Source organism: Lynx rufus, unplaced genomic scaffold, assembly GCF_022079265.1.
Source record: "Lynx rufus isolate CCGP_SWC_20201006 ecotype Redwood Valley unplaced genomic scaffold, mLynRuf1.p SCAF_4, whole genome shotgun sequence".
NCBI classification, from domain to species: Eukaryota; Metazoa; Chordata; class Mammalia; order Carnivora; family Felidae; genus Lynx; species Lynx rufus.
Genome location: NW_025814856.1, coordinates 59494252 through 59521406, shown reverse-complemented (window position 1 = coordinate 59521406; position 27155 = coordinate 59494252). Strand labels below are relative to the sequence as shown.

The following is a 27155-nucleotide window of genomic DNA, read 5'->3' as shown; positions in this document are numbered from 1 at the left end:
GCGAGAACTGAGTGGGATTGTTCACTGTCAACTTTGCTGAGCTGTACCTCTGCCTCCAGCATCCTGTCCCCAGAAAGTACCAGGGGTGGGAAAGGCAGTGAAGCAACCAAAGTCACCCCAGAGGTCCTCAGGACAGCCATGAGCAAAAGGCAAGTGTGGGGTGCCACAAGGCTCAGCCTCACTCCCAGCAGCCTGGTTCACCACCAGATTCTTGTCTGTGGACCTAAGGAAGTGTCTGAACAAAAGGTGACAGCTTCCTACAGACTCTGCCACCAGCTCTTGGTGGTCCGTCTCTGGCAGCTGGGGACACTGGCTCTCTAGGTTCCTGAGAGGCTCTATCTTGTCCCTCAGTGGTTCTTGGGGCCCATCTAGTGACTTTCTTTAACTCTCTTTTCTAGATCTTTCTTCCCAGCTTCTCCCACAATTGCATAATGTCTGAACCCTGTAATGCATTCTGCATTCCATAATATGTATCCATGGTGGTCTATTTTCCTCATTGAACCAGGGGCTGCTGAGCCAGCAATGGGCGAACCTCCACCATGGGGACTGGGAGGTTGCATGAGGCAGGACCAGGTTCCTAGGAGTTCTCAGGTCTGGGCTTGAGATGTCTGTCAAAGCAGTCCAGGTCTCTACTTAGAGCTGTTCAGGCACCCAACCCTTCACTATCATGTTGCTGGTGGTGTTATTATGACACATGCCACTAGATGGCAGCAGAACTGCTCAAGGGAAACACTCTTGGATCAGCAAACATCTACCTCTGGAGTCTGCTTCAGGGCCAGAAGGCTCCTCTCTCAGGATCACCAGCCTGGGCTTGCATGTTTCAGTTTTGCCTAATCTGGGGTCACTAGGTCACTAGGCAATGGCTTCCTAAAATTGATAGGCTCTTCAAGGGGTCTTGAAACTAACTTGAGTTAGAGCAGGCTGGGTGCACCCTTGCCTGCCCCAACCCGTACCATCTCTATTCCATTTGGAAACTAGACAGGACCCTCTCTCTGGTTTCCTGTGCTGGAGGCTGTCCTGGTGTTTCTGGCCTCTGAATAGGAAAGAAAATGACATTCTGACCGCAAGGCCAAGATGGGGCCTCTCTCCCACCAGATGACAAGAACATTTGGACCACATCATGACCAGACTCTATGCCTGACAGCTTCCCCAGGACCCAGAGCATAAAGTCAGGTTCCTGAAACTGGCTTGTTCACTAGGCTTTTCGACACTGCTTAGTTCATCTGTGCAGCACCCTCCCTTCTGTAACCATCACCCCACTTCTTTGGGGGGGCAACTGCTCTTCCCCCATTGGGACCACCTATTTCTAGGGGAGTAGTATCTCTCTTCCAGGCCACACTCCCACCCCATGGTCATAAGTGGATAAACTCTACATCCTTCCCTAATACTTCTGATGAAGCTAAGGGGAGAGAGCCCCTTCTTCCCTGGTTTTAGAAAAAAAAAAAGAAAATGTGAGATTCCAGCAGTCAGGGAGATCTGAGCAAGGACCAGCAGGAAGAACAGACCCCATCCTTCCCTTGCTGGCTTCTGCATAAAGTAGCTGTGATCCCTCCTCTGGTCCAGTCCACTCAGAAAAGTGTTGTACATGTCTGAGACTGCCCAGGACCATCCGTTAACTTTGCCAGTTTGCCGCTCCCATCTTATCAGCACTTTCATTTTTGTGCCTCCTTATCTTCAATCACACTGTTCCCTCCAGTGAGGACATTTTTCCCTTAAGGCTACTTGTGTCTGGTGAAATTCTTCCTGCATCTCAAGTCACTTCCTCTGAGAAGCTTTTCTGAGTCTCAGGCCTTGGTCACACAACCTGTTTGGGACCCCAACTTCCTCCTGGCAATACCCGAGCATGCAGTTCCAACCCAAACATAAGGTGAAGTAGCTGACAGGAGTTTGTGGGGTTCTCACCTGTACAGGAGCCGGCCTCGATCCCGTGCACTGATCTTCCCCCACAATCCATTCTCAAAGGCATCCTTAGCGGCAGCCACTGCCTTGTCAACATCGCTAACCTGGGCCAGGGACACCTGGCAGATGACCTATGGTGGAGCAGAGCCATGAAGCCCTCCCTGGACTCCGCGTACACAGACGCCCCATGCCGCCGCTCCCCTGGCTACCTGGGAGGGCTCAGTGGGGACAGTAGGCAAACAGGAGGGCCATGGAAGGGTGTGCACAATGAGGAAAGCTAGGGACCTTCAAAGAGGTTTGCTTGTGTTTCTACATACCAGGACCCTTCTTTTCATTTGCCCACTGAGCCCAAATAGAGTAACAGACTCAGGCTGCAGCTATGAGGCTGAGGATCAGCTTAGCATTGTCAAACCAAGAGCAGAAGCCCATTAATTTGGTAAGTTCTAGGCAGAAAGTCTATTTCTTAAGTGAAATAGTCTAGATGTTGAAGGTGACAGGACCATTCCTGTCCCCCATCCTTGCTCTGTGTCCTGACAGTGCCCACTTGCACTATAGTGCAGGTTCCCACACCTCCTGACACCTGGGCATGGCCAAAGGAAAGCCAGGAGGAGAAGAAGTGGGAGGTGCAAGGCCAGCACCCTTCTTGTTACCAAAGGCATGGTACACCCTCCCTGCCCAAGGGCCCAGCACCCAGGCAACCCTGTCCAGACAGCTTCCCTTCTGGGATTCCCCAAATAGGCCTCAAGGTGGTAACAGCTCATGTTTCTGCCCGAGGGTACTGTATCCCCTTGTTTGTGTCCCCACAGCCAGTCCACCCCTTTGTCAATTATTTTCTTTAAACTCCCTTCCAGTGACCCAGTTGAGTGTGCTATGTGCTTTCCGCAGGCCCTGAGGGATGCCATAGGTAGGGCAGAATGGAAAACTGAGTATACACCTGTAGGAGTAAGTGTTGTTTCAGGTAGGTGTGTATGTGAGAATACAATATGCACATACTGGGTTATGACAAAAAAGGGTCACAGTCAAGAAAGTCTGACAAACATGAGATTCAAGGAAGAATTCCCAACAGTGGGGTGTACACATATTCAAGAGGGTAAGGCCCATGCTGAGGTTGTTGTTGATGCGTGGAGGGGGAGGGAATGGCTTCATTTCTTCCATGGGGGATTTTAGCTCTGGTCCATCTCTGAAGCAGGCTCCAGACCTTTGGAATCCTCCTGCCTTCCTGGTCTAGCTCCCCTCTGGGCCATTCCTGTAGGGAAGGCTGGAAACTGACTACAACCATTCTGTGTGCGAATAGAGGTCCCCTAAGCAGGGGTCCCCAGACACCAGGTGAGGGAGTAGATGAGAGAGAAGAAAAGGCCAAGGAGGGGGCAGGTGGAAGGAGAGCAGAAGGGGGTGCTAAACCTGCACTCACACTTCCGTCTGTTGGGTTGATGGTTTCATAGGTCTTGGCACCCTCAGCATCCACAAACAGTCCCCCAATGAAGAGTTGGTGGGGCATTCGGAGGGTGAGCTTGTTCACCGCCTTTTCCACCTGGGAAAGGAAGTTTTACAGGGATTCACTGCAGTGTGGATCCTTCACAATGTGCATCAGTGGCAGATACGGACCCACAGAAGGACATAGGAAACACTCAGAGATGGATAGATAACCATTCATGCACACACATGCGTGTGCACTCATGCACACTTGTGCACACTCATGCACACACACACAGATAGCCAAGGGGCCAGGGCTCAAGGCCCCTTGGCCTTCTCAGGTCTCTAGCCAAATCCAGTTCTGCTGCCTTCCTTGGCTCGGGGAGCTATTATGTGGGCAGTGGTGGCAGCTGAACAATAAGAAGCGATGAAGAGCACAGAATCTGAGGTCAGGCTGCTTGGCCTGCAACCCCTGTCCTGCCATTTACCTGCTGTGTGATCTCAGGCTGGTTGCTAGGCCTCTGCAAGTAGGAAGTGCCAGTTGGCAGACAGACACTTGTGAGTCACCAGACATGACACCAACCCCATCACTCACTTCCCTGTAGACCTGAAATTCCATCCCAAATGGCATCCTCTGGGACACCATTCTTCTCCTGAAATCTGTTCATCAGTCATCTGTCTGCAATCCTAAGGCCAACCTGGTATCCATCCTGGCTGCCTACACTTTCTTCATCAGCTTTTGTTCCAAACTATCCCAATGATAATTCCTGTGGGAGCTCGTAGCCTACCAATACACCTCAGGATGATTTTTCAAGAGTTTCTTTTAAAAATAAGCTAGCAGGGGTGCTTGGGTGATCTCAAGATTCATGAGTTCAAGCCCTGCATTGGGCTCTCTATGGTCAACACAGAGCCCACTTCAGATACTCTGCCCCCTGCCTCTCTGTCCCTCACCACTTACACACACACACACACACACACACACACTCTCTCTCTCTCTCTCTCTTTCTCTCTCTCAAAAATGAATAAAACATTTAAAAATTTAAAAATAAATTTGCAATTACATCATTACACTTCCATATATACAAATTGGATGTATAGGATCACTTGTTTCCCTTATTGGGAAAAAGTTCCCAATTCCTCATTCTCTGTCTCTTTCTCTCCCTCTCTTCCTGTCTAGCTTCCTCCCTCCATCCCTTCTTCTCTCTCTTTTGGCATTTCAACAAAAGGAATTTAATGCATGCAGTTGGTTGCACAGGTGATGAAAGAGCTGAGAGGCCATGAGTCAACCCAGAGATTGATAACAGCAGCAAGCGCCTGCCATTACTAGATTAGAAGGACAAAGGGAGGAAGTGGTGGTCCCAGAACTAGGGTCTAGGGTCCCCCAGCAGAACTAGAGTCCTGGAAGGGTGATCCGGTAGGGGCCAGGGCCACAGCAGCAAGGAGGCAACTACTGGGAAAAACCACCAAAGGAGAAAGAGGGTGAGAAGTACTCTGTAAAAGCCACTTCTTAATATCCTACTCTCATATCTTTGGGGGTCGGAATTTGTCCCATAGACAACAATTTCCTCTGTTGCACTGGGCTAATTGGACAGGCAGCCTCAGGCTATCAGGGTTACCAGGGAGAGTTTGGGACACTGAAGCTGGGCTCTTGAGTGCCCTGGTTTCTGGGATGTCCAGGTTTTCCCCATGTGTCATTGTGGATCCACGGATGTGAGTGTTTGAGAAGTCTGCAGAGCCAAGCCCACGTGGAGGGGCCCAGGACTCACATAGTCAATGATGCACTCGCTCTCTTTGTTGTCCCCTCGTAGCTTCTTCACTAATAGTTGGATGAAGTCCCCAAAGGTGGTTGCCATGTAAACATCTTCATTTTCTAATTCCAGTCCATCACACAGCTCCTTCACTTCCTCAACCAGTCTGGAGAAAAGAAGATGGAAAAGCGGGATCATGGAAAGAGGCTGGGCAGACCTGCCTCATTGTAGTGGCAGAGGTTATGGTGCCAAACATTTACCCAGAAGGGAACTTAATATTAACAGCCAAAGTGTGGGTGTTAAGCTAGAACTGGGGCTAAGAGCCCAATCCATGGATTCAGAAGGCCCTAGTTTCAAGTTGTGGCTCCACCACTTACTAATATGTGACCTTGCACAAGTGGAAAACTCCTCTGAGCCTTAGTTTCTTCACCAGCAAAACTGGAATAATACCTCTTCTACTATTTTCTGATAAGCAAATGAGACAATCTACATGTTGATAATAATAAGAGATTAATAATAGTCACTGAAAGATATGTTAAAATAATGAAAAGTTTGGGGCGCCTGGGCAGCTCAGGCAGTTAAGCGTCCAACTCTTGATTTCGGCTCAGGTCATGATCCCAGGGCCGTGGCATAGAACCCCACATCGAGCTCTGCACTGAGTGTGGAGCCTGCTTAAGATCCTCTGTCTCTCTTTCTCCCCCTCTGCCTCTCTCCCCTGCTTTTTCACTCTCTAAAAAAAAATAATAATAAAAATAATGAAAAGGCAAACCACAGATTGGGGGAACATATTTCCAAATAATATCTGATAAAGGACTTTCAATCAGAATATATAAAGAACTCTCATATTTCAATACTAACAAAAAAAGAAACAATCCAAGTAAAAATGGGCAAAAGATTGAACAGATGCTTCACCAAAGAAGAAATGCAGATGGAAAAAAGCATATGAAAGTATGTTCAACATCACAATTTCCCATCATTAGGGAAATGCAAATTAAAATGACAATGGAATATGTCTACACACTTACCAGAATATCTAAAATTAAAGACTGACCATACATATCACTGGGAAAGATGCAGAGCAACTGAGCTCTCATACACTGCTAGTGGGATTGTTTAAAATGGTACTTTGGAAACCATGCTGGAGAGCAGTTTGGCAGTTTCTTAAAAATTAAACATATTCTTCCCATTTTACTCTCAGATATTTACTCAAGAGAAATAAAAACCTACATATAGACAGAAAACGGTAGAGTAGGAAGCTCCAAAGATCCATTCCTCCACCTAAACAGCTCCTAAGCTGGCAGAATTGTCTGAATCAAATATTCTGGAACTCTAGAGTCAGTCAAACATTTGCAACACCCAGGGAAGAAGATGATGAAGAGGTTGGTAAATGTCAGCAAATTTCAGCATTTCATGAGGTGTTACTCCCCATCCCTTCTGTAGGAGGCAGTGGGGGAAGCTGAACTTGTTCCTGGTGCAGCTTTCTGGAGCCAGGGTGGGCAGTAAGGACCTTCTCCTCCCTACATGTAGATTGTATGTTCTGAGTGCTGATGTTCCTTTTGATCACTGAGGGGCCAGCACAAAGACTGGCAGCTGCAGTTTTAACCCCCAAAGGCTGAAGCAACTTCCAGGAAATTTTAAAAGGCAGTACTTTCCCCCCTCTTTTGGGAGTCAGACATTTAAGAAAATCCTTGCTAGGCCACTGGCTGATCACAGAGATAACAAAACAGAAACTTCAATTACTACATACAATGAGGAATACACACTTTACAAAAGAAAAAAAGTTGGGAAAAGTCACAAACAGATAAATGAAACCCTCCACAAGCAAGACTTAGCAATTACTGAGGACTGAGAGGATACATTCTCAGAATTATACAACATAACACTCAAAATGTCCAGTTTTGAACAAAAAATAGTAAAACATACAAAGAAACAGGCAAATATAGCTGATTTGCAGTAAAAATAAAAGAATTTGGAAGCAATCATCCTTAGTAAAACCAGATATTAGAATTATTAGTCAAAGATATTTAATCAACTATCTTAAAGATGTACAATGATTTAAAGGAAACCCTGGGAAACAGTAAAGGGAATAAGGAAAACGATGTAAGAAAAAATGAGAATATCAATAAAGACATAGAAATTTTAATAATAAACCAAACAAATTCTCAAGCTGATGAATACAATAACTAAAATAAAAAACTCACTAGGGAGGTTCAAATCAGATTTGACCAAACAGAAGAAAGGATTGCTGAACTTGAAATTATCCAGTATGAAGAAAAGAAGGAAAAAAGAATGAATAAAAATGAATAGAGTCTGTGGGACACCATCAAACTCATCAACATTCTCATTTTAGGAGTTCCAAAGAAGAGAGATAGGAAGGGCTGAAAAAATATTTGAAGAAATAATGTCCCAAAAGTTCTCAAGTCTGAGGAAACACATGAATATATACATCCATCAATTCCAAGGAGGATAAACTCAAAGAGATTTATGCCACAACACATTACAATTTGTTGAAACCCAAAGACAAATAAGGAATTTGGAAAATAGTAAGAGAAAACGAACTCATCACCTACAAAGGATCTTCCCTAAAATTAAAAGTTGATTTCCCTTGGGGAGCCTGAGTGGCTCAGTCAGTTGAGCGGCAACTTCAGCTCAGGTCAGGATCTCATGGCTTGTGGATTTGAGACCACATCAGGCTCTGCATTGACAGTGTGGAGCCTGCTTGGGATTCTCTCTTTCCCTCTCTCTCTCTGTCCCTCCCCCACTCGCACTTTCTCTCAAAAATAAATTTTAGTGCTCGCTTCAGCAGCACATATCCTAAAATTGGAATGATACAGAGAAGATTAGCATGGCCCCTGCGCAAGGATGACACGCAAATTTGTGAAGCGTTCCATATTTTTTCATATTAAAAAAAATTTTTAAAAAACTTCCTGTTAAAAAAATAAACAAATAAATTTTAAAAAACTTAAAAAGTTAATTTAAAAAAGAAACACTAAAGAGAACCTTTCAGGCTGAAATGAAAGGACACTGAAGAGTAACTCAAAGTAATAAGAAAAAAGTAAAGAACACTGGTAAAGGTAACCACATGGGTAAATATGAAAGCCAGTATTACTGTACTTTTGGTATGGTTTGCAACTTCTCTCTTTTTCCTATATAATAGCCAAATGCAGAACACAATCATTTTAAGTCAATATTAATGGCTATGCAGTGCATAGAGATGTCATCTGTGACAATAATAGTTGGGGTAGGAACAGAGATATATAGGATTAGAGTATATACTATTGAAACTAAGTTGATATTATTTAAATTACACTGTAATATGTTAATTGTAATCTCTAAGGTAATTAAGAAATAACTGTTAAAAAGGGAATCAAAGTGGCACACTACCCAGAAAAGGGAGGGCAGTAATAAAAAAACTGAGAAACAAAAAGCATAAAAGACATACCCAAAACAAATAGGTAAAGAGAAGTAAATCCTTCTTTATCAGTAATCTGGTTAAATGAAAATAACTCTCCTATTAAAAACATACATTGAAAAGTTGGATAAAATACATCATCCATCCAGATGCTGCTAGATATTCACTTCAGATGTAAGTACACACAAAAAATTCAAAGCAAAAAGATGGAAAATGTATCTCATGCAAAGACTAACCAAAAGGCAGCTGGGTTGCTATATTACTGTCAGAAAAAAATAGACTGTATATAAAAATGGGTTATGTGAAACAGAGACTATTAATAAAAGGTTCAACACAGCAAGAGAATATAACAATTATAAACATACAGGCACCAACAACACAGCCCCCGAAATATATATAGCAAAAACAGAAAGGAAAAATAGAATTTTCTACAATAGTAGTTGGAGACTAAAATGCCCATCTTTCAATAATTAAACGACACTATAAACCAATTATACACATACACAACGGACATATACAGAATACTCTACCCAAGAAGAGCAGAATGCACATTCTTCTCAAGTACACATGGGATATTCTCCAGGATAAACTATTTGTTAGGCTACACAATAAATCTTTTTGTTGTTTTTTCCCTTAATGTTTATTTGTGTGTGTGTGAGAGAGAGAGAGTGAGACAGAGTGAAACAGGGGAGGGGTATAGACAGAGGGAAACACAGTATCTGAAGAAGGCTCCAGGCTCTGAGCTGTCAGCACAGAGCCCGGTGTGGTGCTCAAACCCACCAACTGAGAGATCATGACCTGAGCCAAAGTGGGATGCCTAACCAACTGAACCACCAGGTTCCCCAGGATACACAATAAGTCTTAATAAATTTTAAAAGATTTAAATCTCATAAAACATCTTTTCTGATCACAGTGGAATGCAACTAGAAATCAGTAGCAGAAGAAAAATTGGAAAATTTACAAATATGTGGAAATTGAATGGCATGCCCTTAAACAACCAATGGGTGAAAGAAGAAATCACAAAGAAAATGAAAATACCTTTAGTCAAAGAAAAACAAAAACACAACATGCCAAAACTTATGGATTGTAACAAAGGTAGTACAGACAGAAATCTGTAACTGTAAATGCATACATTGAAAAAGATCTCAAGTCAATACCTTAATTGTACATCTTAAGGAATTTTTTAAAAGAGTAACCTAAACTCAAAGCAAGTAGAAGGAAGGAAATAATAAAGATTAGAGCAGATATAGATAAACTAGAGAATAAAAGGACAATACAGAAAATCAAAAATCAACAAAATTGACAAATCTGACTGACCAAGAAAAAGAAAAATAGAAAAAGACTTAAATTACCAGAATCAGAAATGAAAGTGCTTATGCCAATTTTACAGAAATAAAAAGGATAAGAGAATACTGTGATAAATTATACAGCAAAAAAAAATTGATTACCTAGATTAAATGACAAATTGCTAGAAACATGCAATCTACATAAACTAACTCATGAAGTAGAAAATCTGAATAGACCCGTAACTACTAAAGAAATTAAATCAATAATCACAAAACCACCCACAAAGAAAGCCCAGGGCTGAATGGCTTCACCAATCCTTCTCAAAATCATCCCCCCCCCCAGAAGGATTGAAGAAGGAACACTTCCTGACTAATCTGATGAGGCCAAAAATACCCTGATACCAAAGCCAGAAAAAGACACTACAAGAAAAGGAAATTTCAGGCCAATATTCCTTATGAATAAAAATGCAAAAATCCTCAACAAAATACTAGTAAGCTGAATTCACTGTGAATAAGTGGAATTCTCAGTTGCCCCCTTATGGCCAAGGGGGCAAGGTTTCAGTTATACAGGGTGAACAAGTTCTAGAGATATAATGTACATCAAGTTGACTATAGTTAATAATATTGTACTGTGTACTAGAAATTTGGTAAAAGAGTAGCTCTCAGGGGCCCCTGGGTGGCTCAGTTGGTTAAGTGTCCAACTTCAGCTCAGGTCATGATCTCACAGTTTGTGGGTTCAAGTCACATGTCAGGTTCTGTGCTGACAGCTCAGAGCCTAGAGCCTGCTTTGGGTTCATCTCTCTCTCTCTCCCTCTACCCCTCTCCTGCTCAATGCTCTGTTTCTTTCTGTCTCTCAAAAATAAATAAATGTTTTAAAAAATTAAAGAAAAAAGTAATTCTCAGATGCTCTCACTGCCAAAAAATAAAAGTGACTATGTGAGATGGATATGTTAATTAGTTTGATTGTAATGATCATTTCACTATATATATCAGAGCATACTATTGTATACCTTAAATATTTACATTTTTATTAAATAAAGGAAAATTAATAAAACTGCTTTTAAGCTATGAAGCAAGAAAAGGCAGTAAAGGAGGAAGAAAGGACTTATTTGCTCACATAATAAGCAAACTGGGTTGCGTCCTCAGTGTCTCTGTGCATGGTCACAGCAAATTACCCCCAGGTTTTTGGTTTAAAGCAGAAATCAGTTAGCCTCAGCCTGTTTTTATAAATAAAGTTTTATCAGAACACACACTTGCAAAGATTTCACACCAAAAAAAAAAAAAACCCCTGACATAATTTTTTTAAAAAAACCTGACATATTATTGGAGCCAATAAGCAAACTCAGCAATGTTGCGGGGTATAAAAGCAATACATGAAAATCAGTTGCATTTCTATACATTAGCACTGAACACTACAAAAAAGAAATTAAGGAAACAATTTCATTTATAATAGCATCAAGAGGAATATAATAGCAATAAAGTAACTCAGGAGAAAACAGAGTTGTGCACTGAGAACTATAAGAAAGAAATTTTAAAGGGCCTGAATAAAATGAAAAAAATCTCCATTTTCATGAATTAGAAGATTTAATATTGTTCAGATGAATCACTACCCAAAGTGATCTTCAGTTTCAATGACACTTCTATTAAAATCCCAACATGTTTGTTTTCCTATGTTTTGTTTTGTTTTGTTTTTTTCATACCCAGTCCCACTGATCCACCAAGACAGCTCACAGAACTCACTATGTAATCATACTTCTCACTAAGATTTATTACAAGGAAAGGAAATAAGGGAAAACTAGCAAAAGAAGGCATATGATCAAAGCCAGGAGGAAGCCGGATGCAAGGTGCCAAGGACTGTCTCCCAGTGGAGTCACAAAGGACATGCTTATTTCTTCCAGCAATGAATTATGACAATACAGGTCTTTACACCGTGTCTCCAGAGAATCAGCACCTAAGGTATTTCCTTAACGCTAGCCATCTATACACCCAATGCCTTGCACTTACCAAAAGGACTCCCCAAAGCAAGGCAAGTGCTGAGCATAAGCCATGTTGTTTTCATGATCTAGAGGCGATTGATTGCTAACCTTCCAGATTTCAGTCCAGCATGTAAAGAGTTTGGAGGTCCTCACTCCCATTCTCACAAGAAGAAAAAACTGTAAATCAAAACTCTTCTTAGATCCACAAGAGAATTGAGGTCACAGGGCAGAGTGCTGCCCCCAACACTGGAGAGGCAGAAAAACACAGCTTGCTTGAGCAGAAATGCACAAGTAGAAGCTGCTGATGGGAACACTTTAAAATTGCTGGAAGCATCATGTGAACTAATTGAGAATTAAAATTGTTGAGAAATAAATAAAACTAAATAGAGAACTAGTTGAGAATTAAAAATTCTTGGGGGTCTGGTCTTATGAGGGACCCCATGATTTTGTGAGTTTTACCTCTAGGAGTCACACATCAGGTTCTCAGGGGAAGATCGGAGGCAAATCCCTTAGTGCTTCTGGCAGGAGGAGGGGAAAGTAGTCATTAGCCTTAACAAGTAGTAGTAGCCTTAACAAGGCCTACCCTCAAGAGAAACTGTTTTACTAGAAGTTAACCAACCTGAGGGAAGGGTAATACCCACCTCTGGCCCTCTCTACCTTTCCTGCAACACCAGAGTAGAGAAAGACTGAAAGATACTTGTGAAGGTCATATCACAGGGAGACAGACTCACTAAAAGACTGAGACCTAATCATACAACTATCTAAGGCTTCCTTTCATACCACATCTTAACTCTGTATCAAGAGTGCTCCTGCAAAATAATAGGGGGTTGTTGTGAAAAGAAGGCAGATTCTCTTTAGTCTCTAGGAAAACCCAAAGACAAGAGAGAACACACAAAGATGCTAGAAGTTTTATTCTTTGACACCTACAACTATAACACAGCCTAACCCCTAACCAGATAAACATAAAACCTCACAGTAAAGGCCTATCTACTCATTTCCATTACTCAATATAGTATGTCCACCTTTCAACAGAAAATTACAAGGCATACTAAAAGTAAAAATAAGCAGTCAGAAGGGACCAAGAAAGGATGAGACCCAGACTCAAATATGGCAGAGATTTGGGAATTATTATACTAGGGAGTTAAAGATAAATATGCTCAATATGATAAGGGCTTTAATGGGAAAAGTGGACAACATGTAAGAAAGGAGTAGTAATGTAAGCAGAGATATGGAGACTTTAAGAAAGAATTAAAAGGAAATGCTAGAAATAAGCACAGTAATAAATGAGGAATGCCTTTGAGGGGTTCACCAGTAGATTGAACACAAGGAAGAAAAGAATCAGTAAGTGTGAAGACAAGTCAATAGGAACTTCTAAAACCAAAACGCAAAAAGAAGAAGGAATGCAAAAGAGCAGAATGTACAAAACTGTGAGACAATTACTAAAGGAATAATGTAAACATAATTGGAATATTGGAAGGAAAAGTGAGAAAAGAATCAAAGAAATGTTTGAAGTAATAATTGCTGAGAATTTTCCAAAACTAGAGAGACATTAAATCACAGATACAGGAAGCTCAAAGAACACAAAGTAGTATTTTTTTTTAAAAAAACTATATATCTACATAAGCACACCCTATTCAAACTGTAGAAAATCAAAGATAAAGAGAAAATCTTGTAAGAAATCAGAGGAATGAGAGTCTTACCTACAGAAGAACAAGAAAGATATTTACATTGGGCTTCTCTTCAGAAACCATGCCAGTAAGAAGAGAATGGAGTGAACTATCTAGAGTATTAAAAGAAGAAGTCAACATAGAATTCTGTATCCAGCAAGATTATTCTTTTGTTTTTTAAATATTTATTTATTTATTTATTTATTTAGAGAGAAAGAGTACACATGCATGAGCAGGGGAGAGGCAGAGAGAGAGAGGGAGAGAGAGAATCCTAAGCAGGCTCTGCACTATCGATGCAAAGCCAGATGTGGGGCTCAGTCTCATGAAACCATTAAATCATAATCTGAACCAAAATCAAGATTTGGGCGCTTAACTGAGTCACCAGGCACCCTGGCCCCAAAATTATTCTTAAAAAGTGAAATAAGGGGCACTTGGGTGGCTCAGTCAGTTAAGCGTCTGACTCTTGGCTCAGGTCACGATCTCATGGTTGGTAAGACTGAGCCCCACAATGGGCTCTCTACTGTCTGCTTTGTGATTCTCTCTCTCCCTCTCTGCTTCTCACCTGCTCTTGCTCTCTCTCCCTCTCAAAATAAATAAACTTTAAAAAATGTTTTTAAGTGAAAGAAAAAGAAAGACTTTCTCAGAAAAACAAAAATTGAGGAAATTTGTTGACATTACTTGCTTTGTCTTGGAGACCCTGACACCCTCATGTTTATAGACACAGATATATATTAGATATGGGGGGGGAATACAGATACATAAATATAGATATGTAGATATACATGCATATATAGAGAGAATGATAGGTATAGATATATTTTCTGCTCTGTCAGCTGGGAGAGCCAAGAAGCAATAACACACAAGTGAAAATGAGCACACTTAGCACCCATATCTTGGTTTCTAATTCCATTCTCCAATAAAAGGAAACAAAAATCCTAGGAGAAATGCTTGATTCCAGGGCTGTGGCAGGGAATATACAAGAACATCTTGTAGTGCCACAAAGTAAGGAAGAGTTTGTAAAAGGATGGGGGCATGTCAAATGTATATAAGATACAACAGAAAGAGTTTTCAATAGACAAAGCTTAAACAATCTGAGGGGAAAAATAAATAAATTAGTATTGGATTTAACCCAAGTATAAGAAAAATATCTCTAACTCCATACTGTTATAAATAAATGACTGAATAAATAAATAAATGGGGGAAGAGAGACAACTCTCCATGCAGAAGAATTTTAAGTAATTTAGGTAAATACTCTTGTTTTCAGGAGCCTTGAACACGGGCTGCATATAGTAGCTTCCTTCCAAAGAATACAATAAGGAAATGGGAGGAAAAGAGTAAGTTCACAATACAGACACCCGACAAGTATGAACTCAGCCAGGTGATTATGGTCAACATCAACAGTGATACATCATGTTGATAGCATGCTCCCTTTATATGTGAGGAAAATGCCACTTTATCTCTGTATTTCCCCAAACCCATACCCCTTACTAATTATGAGGGAAAACATCAGATAAATCTCCACTGAAGGACAGTTTTAAAGGGGGCCAAGATGGCTGAGCACCATGGAAGTTCTCAGCTTCTGAAATGCAGCTAGATCAGCTCCAAATCATTTTGCACACCTAGGAAATTGATCTGAGGATTAACACAACAATCTGCATAACTTGAGCCTCAGAATTCAGCAGGTACACACTCCAGAGAGGTGAACTGGGAGAGAGAGAAGCCATGGAGGGTAGGGAGCTGTTTCTGCAGAGAGAGGACAAGGAAGGGTGGGGGGAGAGTGTGGTATAATGGGAGAGTACAGGCAAAGCACTCCCTGCCAAAGTGCTGGAGAGAAAGAGAAAGAGTGGAAACAGTCACAAGGGACTGAATAAGAATCTGTTTCCCAAAACCACTGACAGTGAGAAAGAAGAGGGTTTCAATACCATTAGGACTCTATAAATAGGGGAGTGCAGAGTCAGAAATTCTGGAGCTCAATACCCAGTGGTGTTCTGGTGAGGAAACAAGGTGAGTCCCCAGAAGCAGGCTGCGAGGTCCAAGGGGCCCATGGACCACATGGGGAAAAGCCCTTCCCCTGCATGGAGGTCATTTTGTAGAAGCCATATTGACTCTCCATAGGCAAAGGTCCCAGCAGACCCCGGAGAACAGCCACATTTGCTGATATTAGAACAAAGACACCAGAGTGTGGTAAAACCTGGCGCCAGCTGTGTATTGTGATTTACCATAATCTCCAAACTTTTGCTGCTGTGTGATCCCACGAACTTTTTCATGGGCAAGCCAGCACTCAGCCATTGCTCAGCAAGACCCTCCCCCAGAGGGTCAGACTGGGTCCAAGCTGCAGGGTTCTCAGAAATGATGGATTTGGAAACATAGCCTCATCTGAGATAAAATTTGGGAGGGAGGTGCTGCCTCACAGGTTGATGGCTTGAACATGGACATTGTAGAAGTGGGGCATGGACAGAAGCCTAAGACAAAAAGAGGGGTGCTTGATTGCAGGTCAGTGAGAGCAGAGTTCCTGTGCCAGAAACTAGAAAACGGGGTGACACCATTTTCACCTCTCCCACACAGGCTCATACACATGCTCACACACCAGAGCCATCCACCCCAGGAAGCTAAGCAGCACCATCTAGTGGAGAACAGAGCTGTAACACCAAGCCCTGCCCAGCTGCACCCACCACGCACACACCCTAGAGGACCACCACGTCTCTCCACCTGCTTAGTGTATGAACTATTGCGTGCTTCATAGTTTCAGTTCTGGGGAAACTGGATGTAATTCCATTCAGCTTTCATTCTGTTTGTTGGTTCATCTATTCAGGGTTGTTTTTTTTTGTTTTTTTTTTTTTTGCTTTTGTTTAAATTGTTGTTTTTTTTTTTTAAATTTTTTTTTCAACGTTTATTTATTTTTGGGACAGAGAGAGACAGAGCATGAACGGGGGAGGGGCAGAGAGAGAGGGAGACACAGAATCGGAAACAGGCTCCAGGCTCCGAGCCATTAGCCCAGAGCCTGACGCGGGGCTCGAACTCACGGACCGCGAGATCGTGACCTGGCTGAAGTCGGACGCTTAACTGACTGCGCCACCCAGGCACCCCGTTTAAATTGTTTTTTATTCCTCTTTTTCTCCTTTCTTTTCTTGTATAGAGAAAGAGAAAATTTTGTCTTTATTTCTCTTTTTTGAAAAAATTTTAATTCTTTTTGCTACTTTTTTTTGTAAATTTATTCTATTTTGCTTTCTTTATTTCATTTAATTCTATTTTATTGCAGATAATTTTTAAAGTTTTTAAACTTTTTATTACATTTTTTTTTCTTTTCTTTCCCTTTCTTTTCTATCCTACCAAACTCCTTTCAACAATCAGACCAAACACACCTAGGATCTAACTCCCTTTTTTAAATTTTTTCTGTTGTTTTAATTTCTTAGTTTTTAATCTTTATTTTATAAATTATTTTTATTTATCCAAATGACAAAACAAAGGAATTCACCCCCCCCCCAAAAAAAAAGAACAGGAAGAATTGACAGTCAGGGTTTTAAATCAACACAGATACAAGCAAGATGTCTGAAATAGAATTTAGAACCATCATAGCAAGAATACTAGCAGGGGTTGAAAAAAGCATAAAATCCCTTTCTGTGGAGATAAAAGAAGTAAAATCTAGTCAGGATGAAATAAAAAATGCTATAGCTGACATGCAATCTTTTTTTTTTTTAATTAAAAATTTTTTTTCAATGTTTATTTTTTGCAGACAGAGAGAGAGAGAGAGAGCCAGGGCAGGGGAGGGGCATAGAGAGAGGGAGACAGAGAATCCAAAGAACTGTGAGATCATGACCTGAGCCGAAGTTGGACGCTCAACCAACTGAGCCACCCAAGTGCCCCACAAGATACAATTTTGAATGGATGCCACAGCAGCAAGGTTGGACGAAGCAGAACAGTGAATCAGTGATATAGAAGACAAAATTATGGAGAATAATGAAACAGAAAAAAAGACGGAAACTAAGGGAAAGAGTGTGGTACAAGAATTAGAGAACTCATTTATTGAAAAGGAATAACACCTGAATCATAGGAGTCCCACTGAGGGACAGATTACAAAATACCTGACCAGTATTCCTAAAAATTGTTAACGTCATCGAAATCAAAGCAAGTCTGAGAAATTATCACAGTCTAGAGGAGACCTAATGACTAAATGTAATGCGGCGTCCCAATGGGGTACTGGGACAGTACACAGAGATATTACACAGAAAAATAAGGAAATCTGAATAAAGTAGATGAATTTTAATGATCAATAATGTAGTAATATTGGATCACTGATTGTGACAAATGTACCATACTAATGAAGGATGTTAATAATGAGGTGACTAGATATGGAGTATGTGGGAATGCTCTGTATTATCTTCACAAGGTTTTGGAAATCTAAAACTATTATAAAATAAAAAGTTTATGAAAAATAATAGTCCTCTACTACTTTGTGATGAGTAAATGGGACAATTCATAAATAATAGTTAAATGTAGTTTTATTACTTTTATTTATTATTATTATTATTGTTATTATTATTTACTGGCTACTTAGAGTTTATTTTCCACTTGGTACAAGGCACACATGCTTACAGAATGTTAGCAAGGCTTGTGTGTGGCTTGGATAGTAAAGAGTGGGGTTCTCTCAACTTCCTTTTTGGTGTTTTGCTGTTTTGATATAAAAGATCCCAACTGCTTTTGCTTGCTGCAGCCTGCCTATCTGAAGGGAGGGAAGCAAAGGGGCTCTGATGAGCCATGTGCTTCCTGAAGCCTGGTGGCTGGTGGTGGCCACTCAGGACTGGAGCCCAGTGTAGGCATTGCCAAGCTGGCCACACAGCTGCTTCCTAATGGTTTCCAGAGCCAAGTCACACATCATTATGCTACTGGTAGCCTGAGGAGATTCTGAGAATTCTGGGGACTCCAACACTGTAGTCATGAATGGGAGAGTGGACTTCCTGAAAAAAAAGCTTGGCCACCTTGGTCAGCCTTGGGGAGAAAGGGATGGTGAGGGATGGCTTCCCCAAGATACTCTGCACTTCCACAGGAGCTGTTACTGAAAATGGAACCCAGGCGGTGCATACCACCTTGATCACATCTGATCTTATATGATCTTGGAAGATAAGCAGGGTCAGGCCTGGTTAGTACTTGAATGAGAGACTAGTGTAATTTTAATTGTCTGTTTACTTTGTCTTCCCCAAAGCACTTACAGTCTTGGAATTATATGTTTTGTCCCCTACTAAAATCATAACTCCAGCACAATGCCTACTAAGTGCTCAATTTGTTGAAGCCACTAATGAATACATGACCTCACATTGTGGTTCTCATTAACACAAATTCTGAGCCACAACCTCCATCCTCCACTTCTAGCAGGTATTTGAGTTTTCTGAGCTCCAAAGAGGACCTTACATTTGTTTTTGATATATTTCATCTGGTTGCAAGGGGACAAGAGTCCAGCTCCACAAAGGGCCTTTACACCCTGATTTTTCAGCCAGTGTGTTCCCATCCTCCCAGCTTTACTGCATTCCTAAGAGGTATCAGTTGGCTATACAGCACACATATGTAGCAGTGTTGAATAGCCTAGTGTAAAGGACAGAGCCAAGAACACAGAAGTGAGCTTTGGGCAGATGCTGGTATCTCTCTATTATTGTATATGCTTTCGGTAGTATTATTCATTCTGTGGTGGATCTTTAATTCTTAATTCTGCATTTTGGATGTAAGCCAAGGTATTTTTTTTTCATAAGCCTGTTGCAGTCCAGCTCTCACAGTGAGATGTGTGTTTTCCCTCTACTTCTGCAGAATCCCTTTTCATTCTCCTCTATCTTGTGTCCTAGCAGGCTAGATTTCATGGACTATATTAAAGTCATTTATACTGTAAAGTCACTCACCTTTGGACCTCTGGTTTTATTTGGCTAATAGAAGATTTTGGTAGGAGACTGGAGGTTAAGAAGAAAGAGTTCAGATAGTTCAGGAGAATAAGGTCATTAGTTGAGCATTAGGAGAATCTGGCTCATTAGTTGGGTTTTTGTCCCCAACAAGAGCATCTGTGTGTGGATGGAAAAGTTGGAAGCAGAATGAAAGGTAAAGAATCAGAGTTCTTAATGCTCTTGAAGTAACATCAAGAAAATGACAGAATAGAAAGACCCAGATCCTTCTTCCTCCCAAAGAAACACTAACTCAGTAATACATGAGCCAATCCCCTTTGTGAGAAATCCAGAGAAAACCAGATAAAGGCTCCTATACCTCTGACAAGTGTAAAACCAGCTGCATTGAAGCCATTAGGAAATTTGTGGCACCCTCTTGCCATACTGTCTGTCCCCTGGTACAGCACTATGTGATTGGGAGGAAATTCCAAGCTCCCAGCTTCTTACTGGGAGGGAAAGACAAGCATGGATCACATGTCCAATGTTCTGATCTTTCAGGAGAGCTGCTCAAGGGTCTGGTTTCTGTCTTACCAGTCTCAGAGTACTGATGGGACCTGGCATGTTCCAGATGCCTGGCAACCATTGGAAAACAAAACATCTGGGCGATGTGCTGCTGCTCCAGAGGATCCATGGTACAGGAGCCAAAGGCTAACACAGCTCAGCAGCGTCTCCTCCCTCAAGGGGGATGAGAAGAGTGGAATGTGGAACATGCATCCAGTATTCCAACTTTGGGGGGTTACTCAATGTGCTGGTCTCTGTCTAGTCTGACTTAGGGTAGTGACAGGACCCAAAATACTCTAGATGCCTGAAGTCTGTTAGGAACAAAAAAAGAGCTGGGCGTCATTCTACTTCATAGAACTTGTGATACAACAGACAGACACCAGAGGGAGCAAAAGATTATGAGCTCCTGAACAAATAAACCAAGAAACACCCAGCAAGTTCCTCAAATTAGAAATTTACATATACAAGTCCAAAGAAGACACATCCACAGAAAATGTTTGAGAGGCCTCCAGGATCTCTTGCCGGGCTTATGGGTAAAGATCTTTCCCTGTACAAAGTCAGTCTGTAAAGACTTGGAGGGGTGGTTATTTTTTCAAATGCACAAATACAAACCCAAAGTTACAAGAAACATGAAGAAATCACCCCATCAAAGGAATAAAACTCCATAAATTGGCCCTGAAGAAACAGATGTATGAATTACCTGAAAATGAATTCACAATAACCATCATAAAGATGCTCAACAAACTCAGGAAGATGATATATGAATAAAATGAGAATTCTGCAAGGAGCTAGAAAATATAAAAAAAGAACCAAGCAGAAATTTTGGGGCTGAAGAATGCAATGACTAAAGTGAACAATTCACCAGAAGCATTCAACAAAAGACTCGATCAAGCAGAAGAAAGAATCTGTGAACTTGTAGAGAGGTCATCTGAAATGATCAAGCCTGTGAAGCAAAAAGAAAAATTATAAACAGGGAGAAGAAAGACTAAAAGGCTTATGGGAGACCATCAATGGACCAATATATACATTATGAGAATTTCAGAAGAAGAAAGAGAAAAAGGGAAGAAAGGTTATTTTTTAAAAAATAATGGCCAGTGATGCCTGGGTGGCTCTGTCGGTTGAGTGTCCAAATTCAGCTCAGGTCATGATCTCGTTGTTGACGAGTTCAAGCCCCACATCTGACTCTGTGCTGACAGCTCAGAGCCTGGAGCCTGCTTTAGATTCTGTGTCTTCCTCTCTCTCTATCCCTCCCTTGTTCATGCTTTGTCTCCCTCTGTCTAAATAAACATTTAAAAAATAATAATAATGGCCAGAAATGTCCCAAATCTAGGGAAAGATTCAGACATATTTAAATCCAAATAATTTCCATAAGATGAACTAAATGGACTACCAATAAGAGCCAAAGTATGGAGAGAGCCCAAATGTCCATCAATGGATGAATGGATAAAGAAGATGTGGTATATTTTTCAATGGAGTATTACTTGGCAATCAAAAAGAATGAAATCTTAACCATTTGCAACTACATGGAGGGAAGTAGAGGATATTATGATAAGTGAAATTAGTCAGAGAAAATCAAATATCATATGACTTCCCTCATATAGGGGCTTTAAGATACAAAACAGATGAACATAAGGGAAGGGAAACAAAAATAATATAAAAACAGGAAGGGGGACAAAACATAAGAGACTCTTAAATATGGAGAACAGAGGGTTACTGGAGGAGTTGTGAGAGGAGGGATGGGCTAAATGGGTAAGGGGCATTAAGGATTCTATTCCTGAAATCACTTTTGCACTATATGCCAACTAACTTGGATGTACATTCTAAATATAAATTTAAAAAAAAGATGAACTAAATGAAGTCCACACAAAGCATTATAATCAAATTGTCAAAAGTCAAATCCAAAGAGAAAATTTGGAAAGCAGAAATAAAAAAGCAATTTGTTATATACAAGAGGACCTCCATAACAGTCTCAGTAGATTTCTAGCAAGAACATTGCAGAACAGCAAGGAGTATTTCTTTCAAAGTACTAAAAGAAAAAGAAACTGCCAACCAAGAATACTAAATCCACAAAAACTGTCCTTTAAACATTAAGAAGAGACATTTCCTTAAAAAACAAAAGCTAAGGAAGTGCATCACCAAGATACCTTCGTTACAAGAAATGCTAAAGGGAGTCCTTCCAGGTTAAGTTAAAAGATGCTAAAGAACAACATGAAAGCATATGGAGATATAAAGCTCACTGGTAAAGGTAAGTATATGGACAAATACAGAACACTGTAATACTGTAACAGTACATAAACAACTTTAAATTCTGGAACAGAAATTAAAGGACAAAATAATTTTTTAAAACTATATGTTAATGGACACAATATAAAAAGATGTAAGTTACAATATCAATAACGAAGTGTGAGGGGGAGAGGTAAAATAGTGGAATTTTTGTATAAAATTAAACTTAAGTTCTTATCAGCTTAAAATAGAATGTTTTATATAAACCCCATGGTAACCAAAGAAAATACTTATGGAAGATACACAAAAGAAAATGAGAAAAATCAAAGCATTTCGCTACAAAAAAAAAAATCAATAAAAGGACAAAAGAGACAAAAGAGCTACAAGACATAAATCAATTCTTAAAAATGGTAATAGTAGGAGCGCCTGGGTGGCTCAGTCAGTTAAGTGTCCGACTTCAGCTCAGATCATGATCTCACAGCTTGTGGGTTCAAGCCCCACATTGGGCTATGTGCTGACAGCTCAGAGCCTGGAGCTGCTTCAGATTCTGTGTCTCCCTCTTTCTCTCTGCCCCTCTCCCCCACTCATGCTCTGTCTCTCTTTCTCAAAAATAAAGAAACATTAAAAAAAATTAATGAAAATGGTAATAGTAGTCCTTCCCTATCAATAATTACCTCAAGTGAAAATGGATTAAACTTCCTAATCAAAAGATAGAGTGGCTGAATGGATTTTAAAAAAAGATAAAACAAGATACAACAACATGCTGTCTAGAAGAGACTCACTTCATGTTCAAGGACACACATAGGCTGAAAGTGAAAGAATGGAAAAAAGGTAGTCTGTGAAAATGGTAACTAAAGGAGAGCAAAGGTGGCTATACTTGTATTAACAGAATCAATTTTAAGGCAAAAACTATCACAAGAGAAAAGGAGGGACATTATATAATGATAGAAGGCCCAATTCACCAAGAAGATATAATAATTATAAATATATATGAATTCAACATCAGACCACTTAAATTTATAAACAAACATTAACAAAACAGAAGAAATAGAATCACAAGATATCGAGGGAAGATGGCGGTGTAGGAGGACGCTGGGCTCACCGCACGTCCTGCTGATCACTTAGATTCCACCTACACCTGCCTAAACAACCCAGAAAACCATCAGAAGACTAGCAGAATGGAGTCTCCAGAGCCAAGCACAGGCAAGAGGCCACAGAAGAGGGTAGGAAGGGCAGAGAGGCAGTGCGCGCTACACGGACTGGCGGGAGGGAGCCGGGGCAGAGGGGCAGCCCGCCGGCCAAGCAGAGCCCCCAAGTCTGGCTGGCAAAAGCAGAGGGGTCAGACGGAGTGTGTTCAGACAGCAAGTGGGACTTGACATCTGGAAGGTTATAAGCTAACAGCTCTTCTCAGAGAACGGGAGGGCTGGAGGACAACAGGACGGAGAGTTGTTGAGCCCTGGAGGACAGAGCTCAGCTTGGCGGGGAACAAAGGCGCTCACCAGCACCATCTCCCTCGCCCATCCCTCAGCCAAAATCCCAAAGGGAAGGAGTTCCTGCCAGGGAACTTGCTTGCACCGCGCCCCCAACGCTGTGCTTCTGCGGATCCACCCCGCCTCCCTCCCACTGCCACAGGGCCCCTACCGAATCGGATCATGGAAGAAGAAGCAAGCTGAGTCTGCCCCTCCCACCCCCGTGCACCATGCTGATCCACCCCAGCTAATAGGCCAGATCCCCACCCCACAAGTCTGGCAGTGTGCAAGTAGCCCAGATGGGCCATGCCACCCCACAGTGAATCCCGCCTCTAAGAGAGGGGAAAAGAAGGCACACACCAGTCTCACTATGGCCCCAGCGGTGGGCTGGGAGCAGACATAAGGTCTGACTGCAGCCCCGCCCACCAACGCAAGTTATTCAGGACAGCACAGGGGAAGTGCCCCGAATGTCCTCACCATTCCAGGGACTATCCAAAATGACGAAATGGAAGAATTCCCCTCAAAATCGCCCAGGAAATAACAACAGCTAACGAACTGATCAAAAACGATTTAAACAATATAACAGAAAGTGAATTTAGAATAATAGTCATAAAGTTAATCGCTGGGCTTGAAAACAGTATAAAGGACAGCAGAGAATCTATTGCTACAGAGATCAAGGGACTAAGGAACAGCCAGGAGGAGCTAAAAAATGCTATCAATGAGCTGCAAAATAAAATGGAGACAACCACAGCTCGATTTAAGAGGCAGAGGAGAGAATACGTGAACTAGAAGATAAAATTATGGAAAAAGAAGAAGCTAAGAAAAAGATAAAAAAAATCCAGGAGCATGAGGGGAAAATTAGAGAACTAAGTGATGCACTAAAGAGAAATAATATACTCATAATTGGTATTCCAGAGGAGGAAGAGAGAAAGGAAGGTGCTGAAAGTGTACTTGAAGAAATAATAGCTGAGAACTTCCCTGATCGGGGAAAGGAAACAGGCATTGAAATCCAACAGGCACAGAGAACTCATTCAGACGTAACTTGAATTGATCTGTATGACATATCATAGTGAAACTGGCAAAATACAAGGATAAAGAGAAAATTCTGAAAGCAGCTAGAGATAAACGTGCTCTAACATATAAAGGGAGACCTATAAGACTCGTGACCGATCTCCCTACTGAAACTTGGCAGCACAGAAAGGAGTGGCAGGAGATCTTCAATGTGATGAACAGAAAAAATATGCAGTCGAGAATCCTTTATCCAGCAAGTCTGTCATTTAGAATAGAAGGAGAGATAAAGGTCTTCCCAAACAAACAAAAACTGAAGGAATTCGTCACCACTAAACCAGCCCTACAAGAGATCCTAAGGGGGATCCTGTGAGACAAAGTACCAGAGACATCGCTACAAGCATGAAACCTACAGACATCACAATGACTCTAAACCCCTATCTTTCTATAATAACACTGAATGTAAATGGATTAAATGCGCCAACCAAAAGACATAGGGTATCAGAATGGGTAAAAAACCAAGACCCATCTATTTGCTGTCTACAAGAGACTCATTTTAGACCTGAGGACAACTTCAGATTGAGAGTGAGGGGATGGAGAACTATTTATCATGCTACTGGAAGCCAAAAGAAAGCTGGAGTAGCCATACTTATATCAGACAAACTAGACTTTAAATTAAAGGCTGTAACAAGAGATGAAGAAGGGCATAATATAATAATCACAGGGTCTATCCATCAGGAAGAGCTAACAATTATAAATGTCTATGCACCAAATACCGGAGCCCCCAAATATATAAAACAATTACTCATAAACATAAGCAACCTTATTGATAAGAATGTGGTAATTGCAGGGGACTTTAACACCCCACTTACAGAAATGGATAGATCATCTAGACACATGGTCAATAAAGAAACAAGGGCCCTGAATGATACATTGGATCAGATGGACTTGACAGATATATTTAGAACTCTGCATCCCAAAGCAACAGAATATACTTTCTTCTCAAGTGCACATGGAACATTCTCCAAGATAGATCACATACTGGGTCACCAAACAGCCCTTCATAAGTATACAAGAAATGAAATGATACCATGCATACTTTCAGACCACATGCTATGAAGCTTGAAATCAACCACAGGAAAAAGTCTGGAAAACCTCCAAAAGCATGGAGGTTAAAGAACACCCTACTAAAGAATGAGTGGGTCAACCAGGCAATTAGAGAAGAAATCAAAAAATATATGGAAACAAACGAAAATGAAAATACAACAATCCAAACGCTTTGGGATGCAGCGAAGGCAGTCCTGAGAGGAAAATACATTGCAATCCAGGCCTATCTCAAGAAACAAGAAAAATCCCAAATACAAAATCTAACAGCACACCTAAAGGAAATAGAAGCAGAACAGCAAAGATAGCCTAAACCCAGCAGAAGAAGAGAAATAATAAAGATCAGAGCAGAAATAAACAATATAGAATCTAAAAAAACTGTAGAGCAGATCAACGAAACCAAGAGTTGGTTTTTTGAAAACATAAACAAAATTGACAAACCTCTAGCCAGGCTTCTCAAAAAGAAAAGGGAGATGACCCAAATAAATAAAATCATGAATGAAAATGGAATTATGACAACCAATCCCTCAGAGATACAAGCAATGATCAGGGAATACTATGAAAAATTATATGCCAACAAACTGGACAACCTGGAAGAAATGGACAAATTCCTGAACACCCACACGCTTCCAAAACTCAATCAGGAGGAAATAGAAAGCTTGAACAGACCCATAACCAGCGAAGAAATTGAATCAGTCATCAAAAATCTCCCAACAAATAAGAGTCCAGGACCAGATGGCTTCCCAGGGGAGTTCTACCAGACGTTTAAAGCAGAGATAACACCTATCCTTCTCAAGCTATTCCAAAAAATAGAAAGGGAAGGAAAACTTCCAGACTCATTCTATGAAGCCAGTATTACTTTGATTCCTAAACCAGACAGAGACCCAGTAAAAAAAAAGAACTACAGGCCAATATCCCTGATGAATATGGATGCAAAAATTCTCAATAAGATACTAGCAAATCAAATTCACCGGCATATAAAAAGAATTATTCACCATGATCAAGTGGGATTCATTCCTGGGATGCAGAGCTGGTTCAACATTCGCAAATCAATCAATGTGACACATCACGTTAATAAAAGAAAAGATAAGCACCATATGATCCTGTCAATTGATGCAGAAAAGGCCCTTGACAAAATTCAGCAATGTTTCTTAATAAAAACCCTCGAGAGTTCAAAAAAGAAAGAAAGAAGAAAGAAAGAAAGAAAGAAAGAAAGAAAGAAAGAAAGGTCAACCAGGAATTTAGAGAAGAAATTAAAAACTATATGGAAACAAATGAAAATGAAAAGACAACAATCCAAACGCTTTGGGATGCAGCGAAGGCAGTCTGGAGAGGAAAATACATTGCAATCCAGGCCTATCTCAACAAAAAGAAAAATCCCAAATACAAAATCTAACAGCATACCTAAAGGAACTAGAAGCAGAACAGCAAAGACACCCCAAAACCAGCAGAATAAGAGAAATAATAAAGATCAGAACAGAAATAAACAACAGAGAATCTAAAAAAACTGTAGAGCAGAACAATGAAA

At 40.9% G+C, this 27155-nt stretch overlaps 1 protein-coding gene and 1 non-coding gene across 3 annotated transcripts in view; one reads left to right on the top strand and one right to left on the bottom strand.

Moving 5' to 3' along the window:
• The window catches only part of ALDH1L1 (aldehyde dehydrogenase 1 family member L1), an 88735-nt gene that overhangs the window by 36444 nt on the left and 25136 nt on the right, over positions 1-27155 (bottom strand). For both annotated transcript variants that reach the window (XM_047096253.1, XM_047096252.1), the window contains 3 exons: positions 5079-5226; positions 3311-3430; positions 1903-2030 (listed from right to left, as the gene is read on the bottom strand). In XM_047096253.1, coding sequence (XP_046952209.1) covers positions 1903-2030; positions 3311-3430; positions 5079-5226 — 396 coding nt within the window. The remainder of the gene's footprint in view (positions 1-1902; positions 2031-3310; positions 3431-5078; positions 5227-27155) is intronic.
• Positions 7851-7957, top strand: LOC124525297 (U6 spliceosomal RNA). The gene has a single exon (XR_006965482.1). It is a non-coding gene; the product is annotated as a U6 spliceosomal RNA (small nuclear RNA).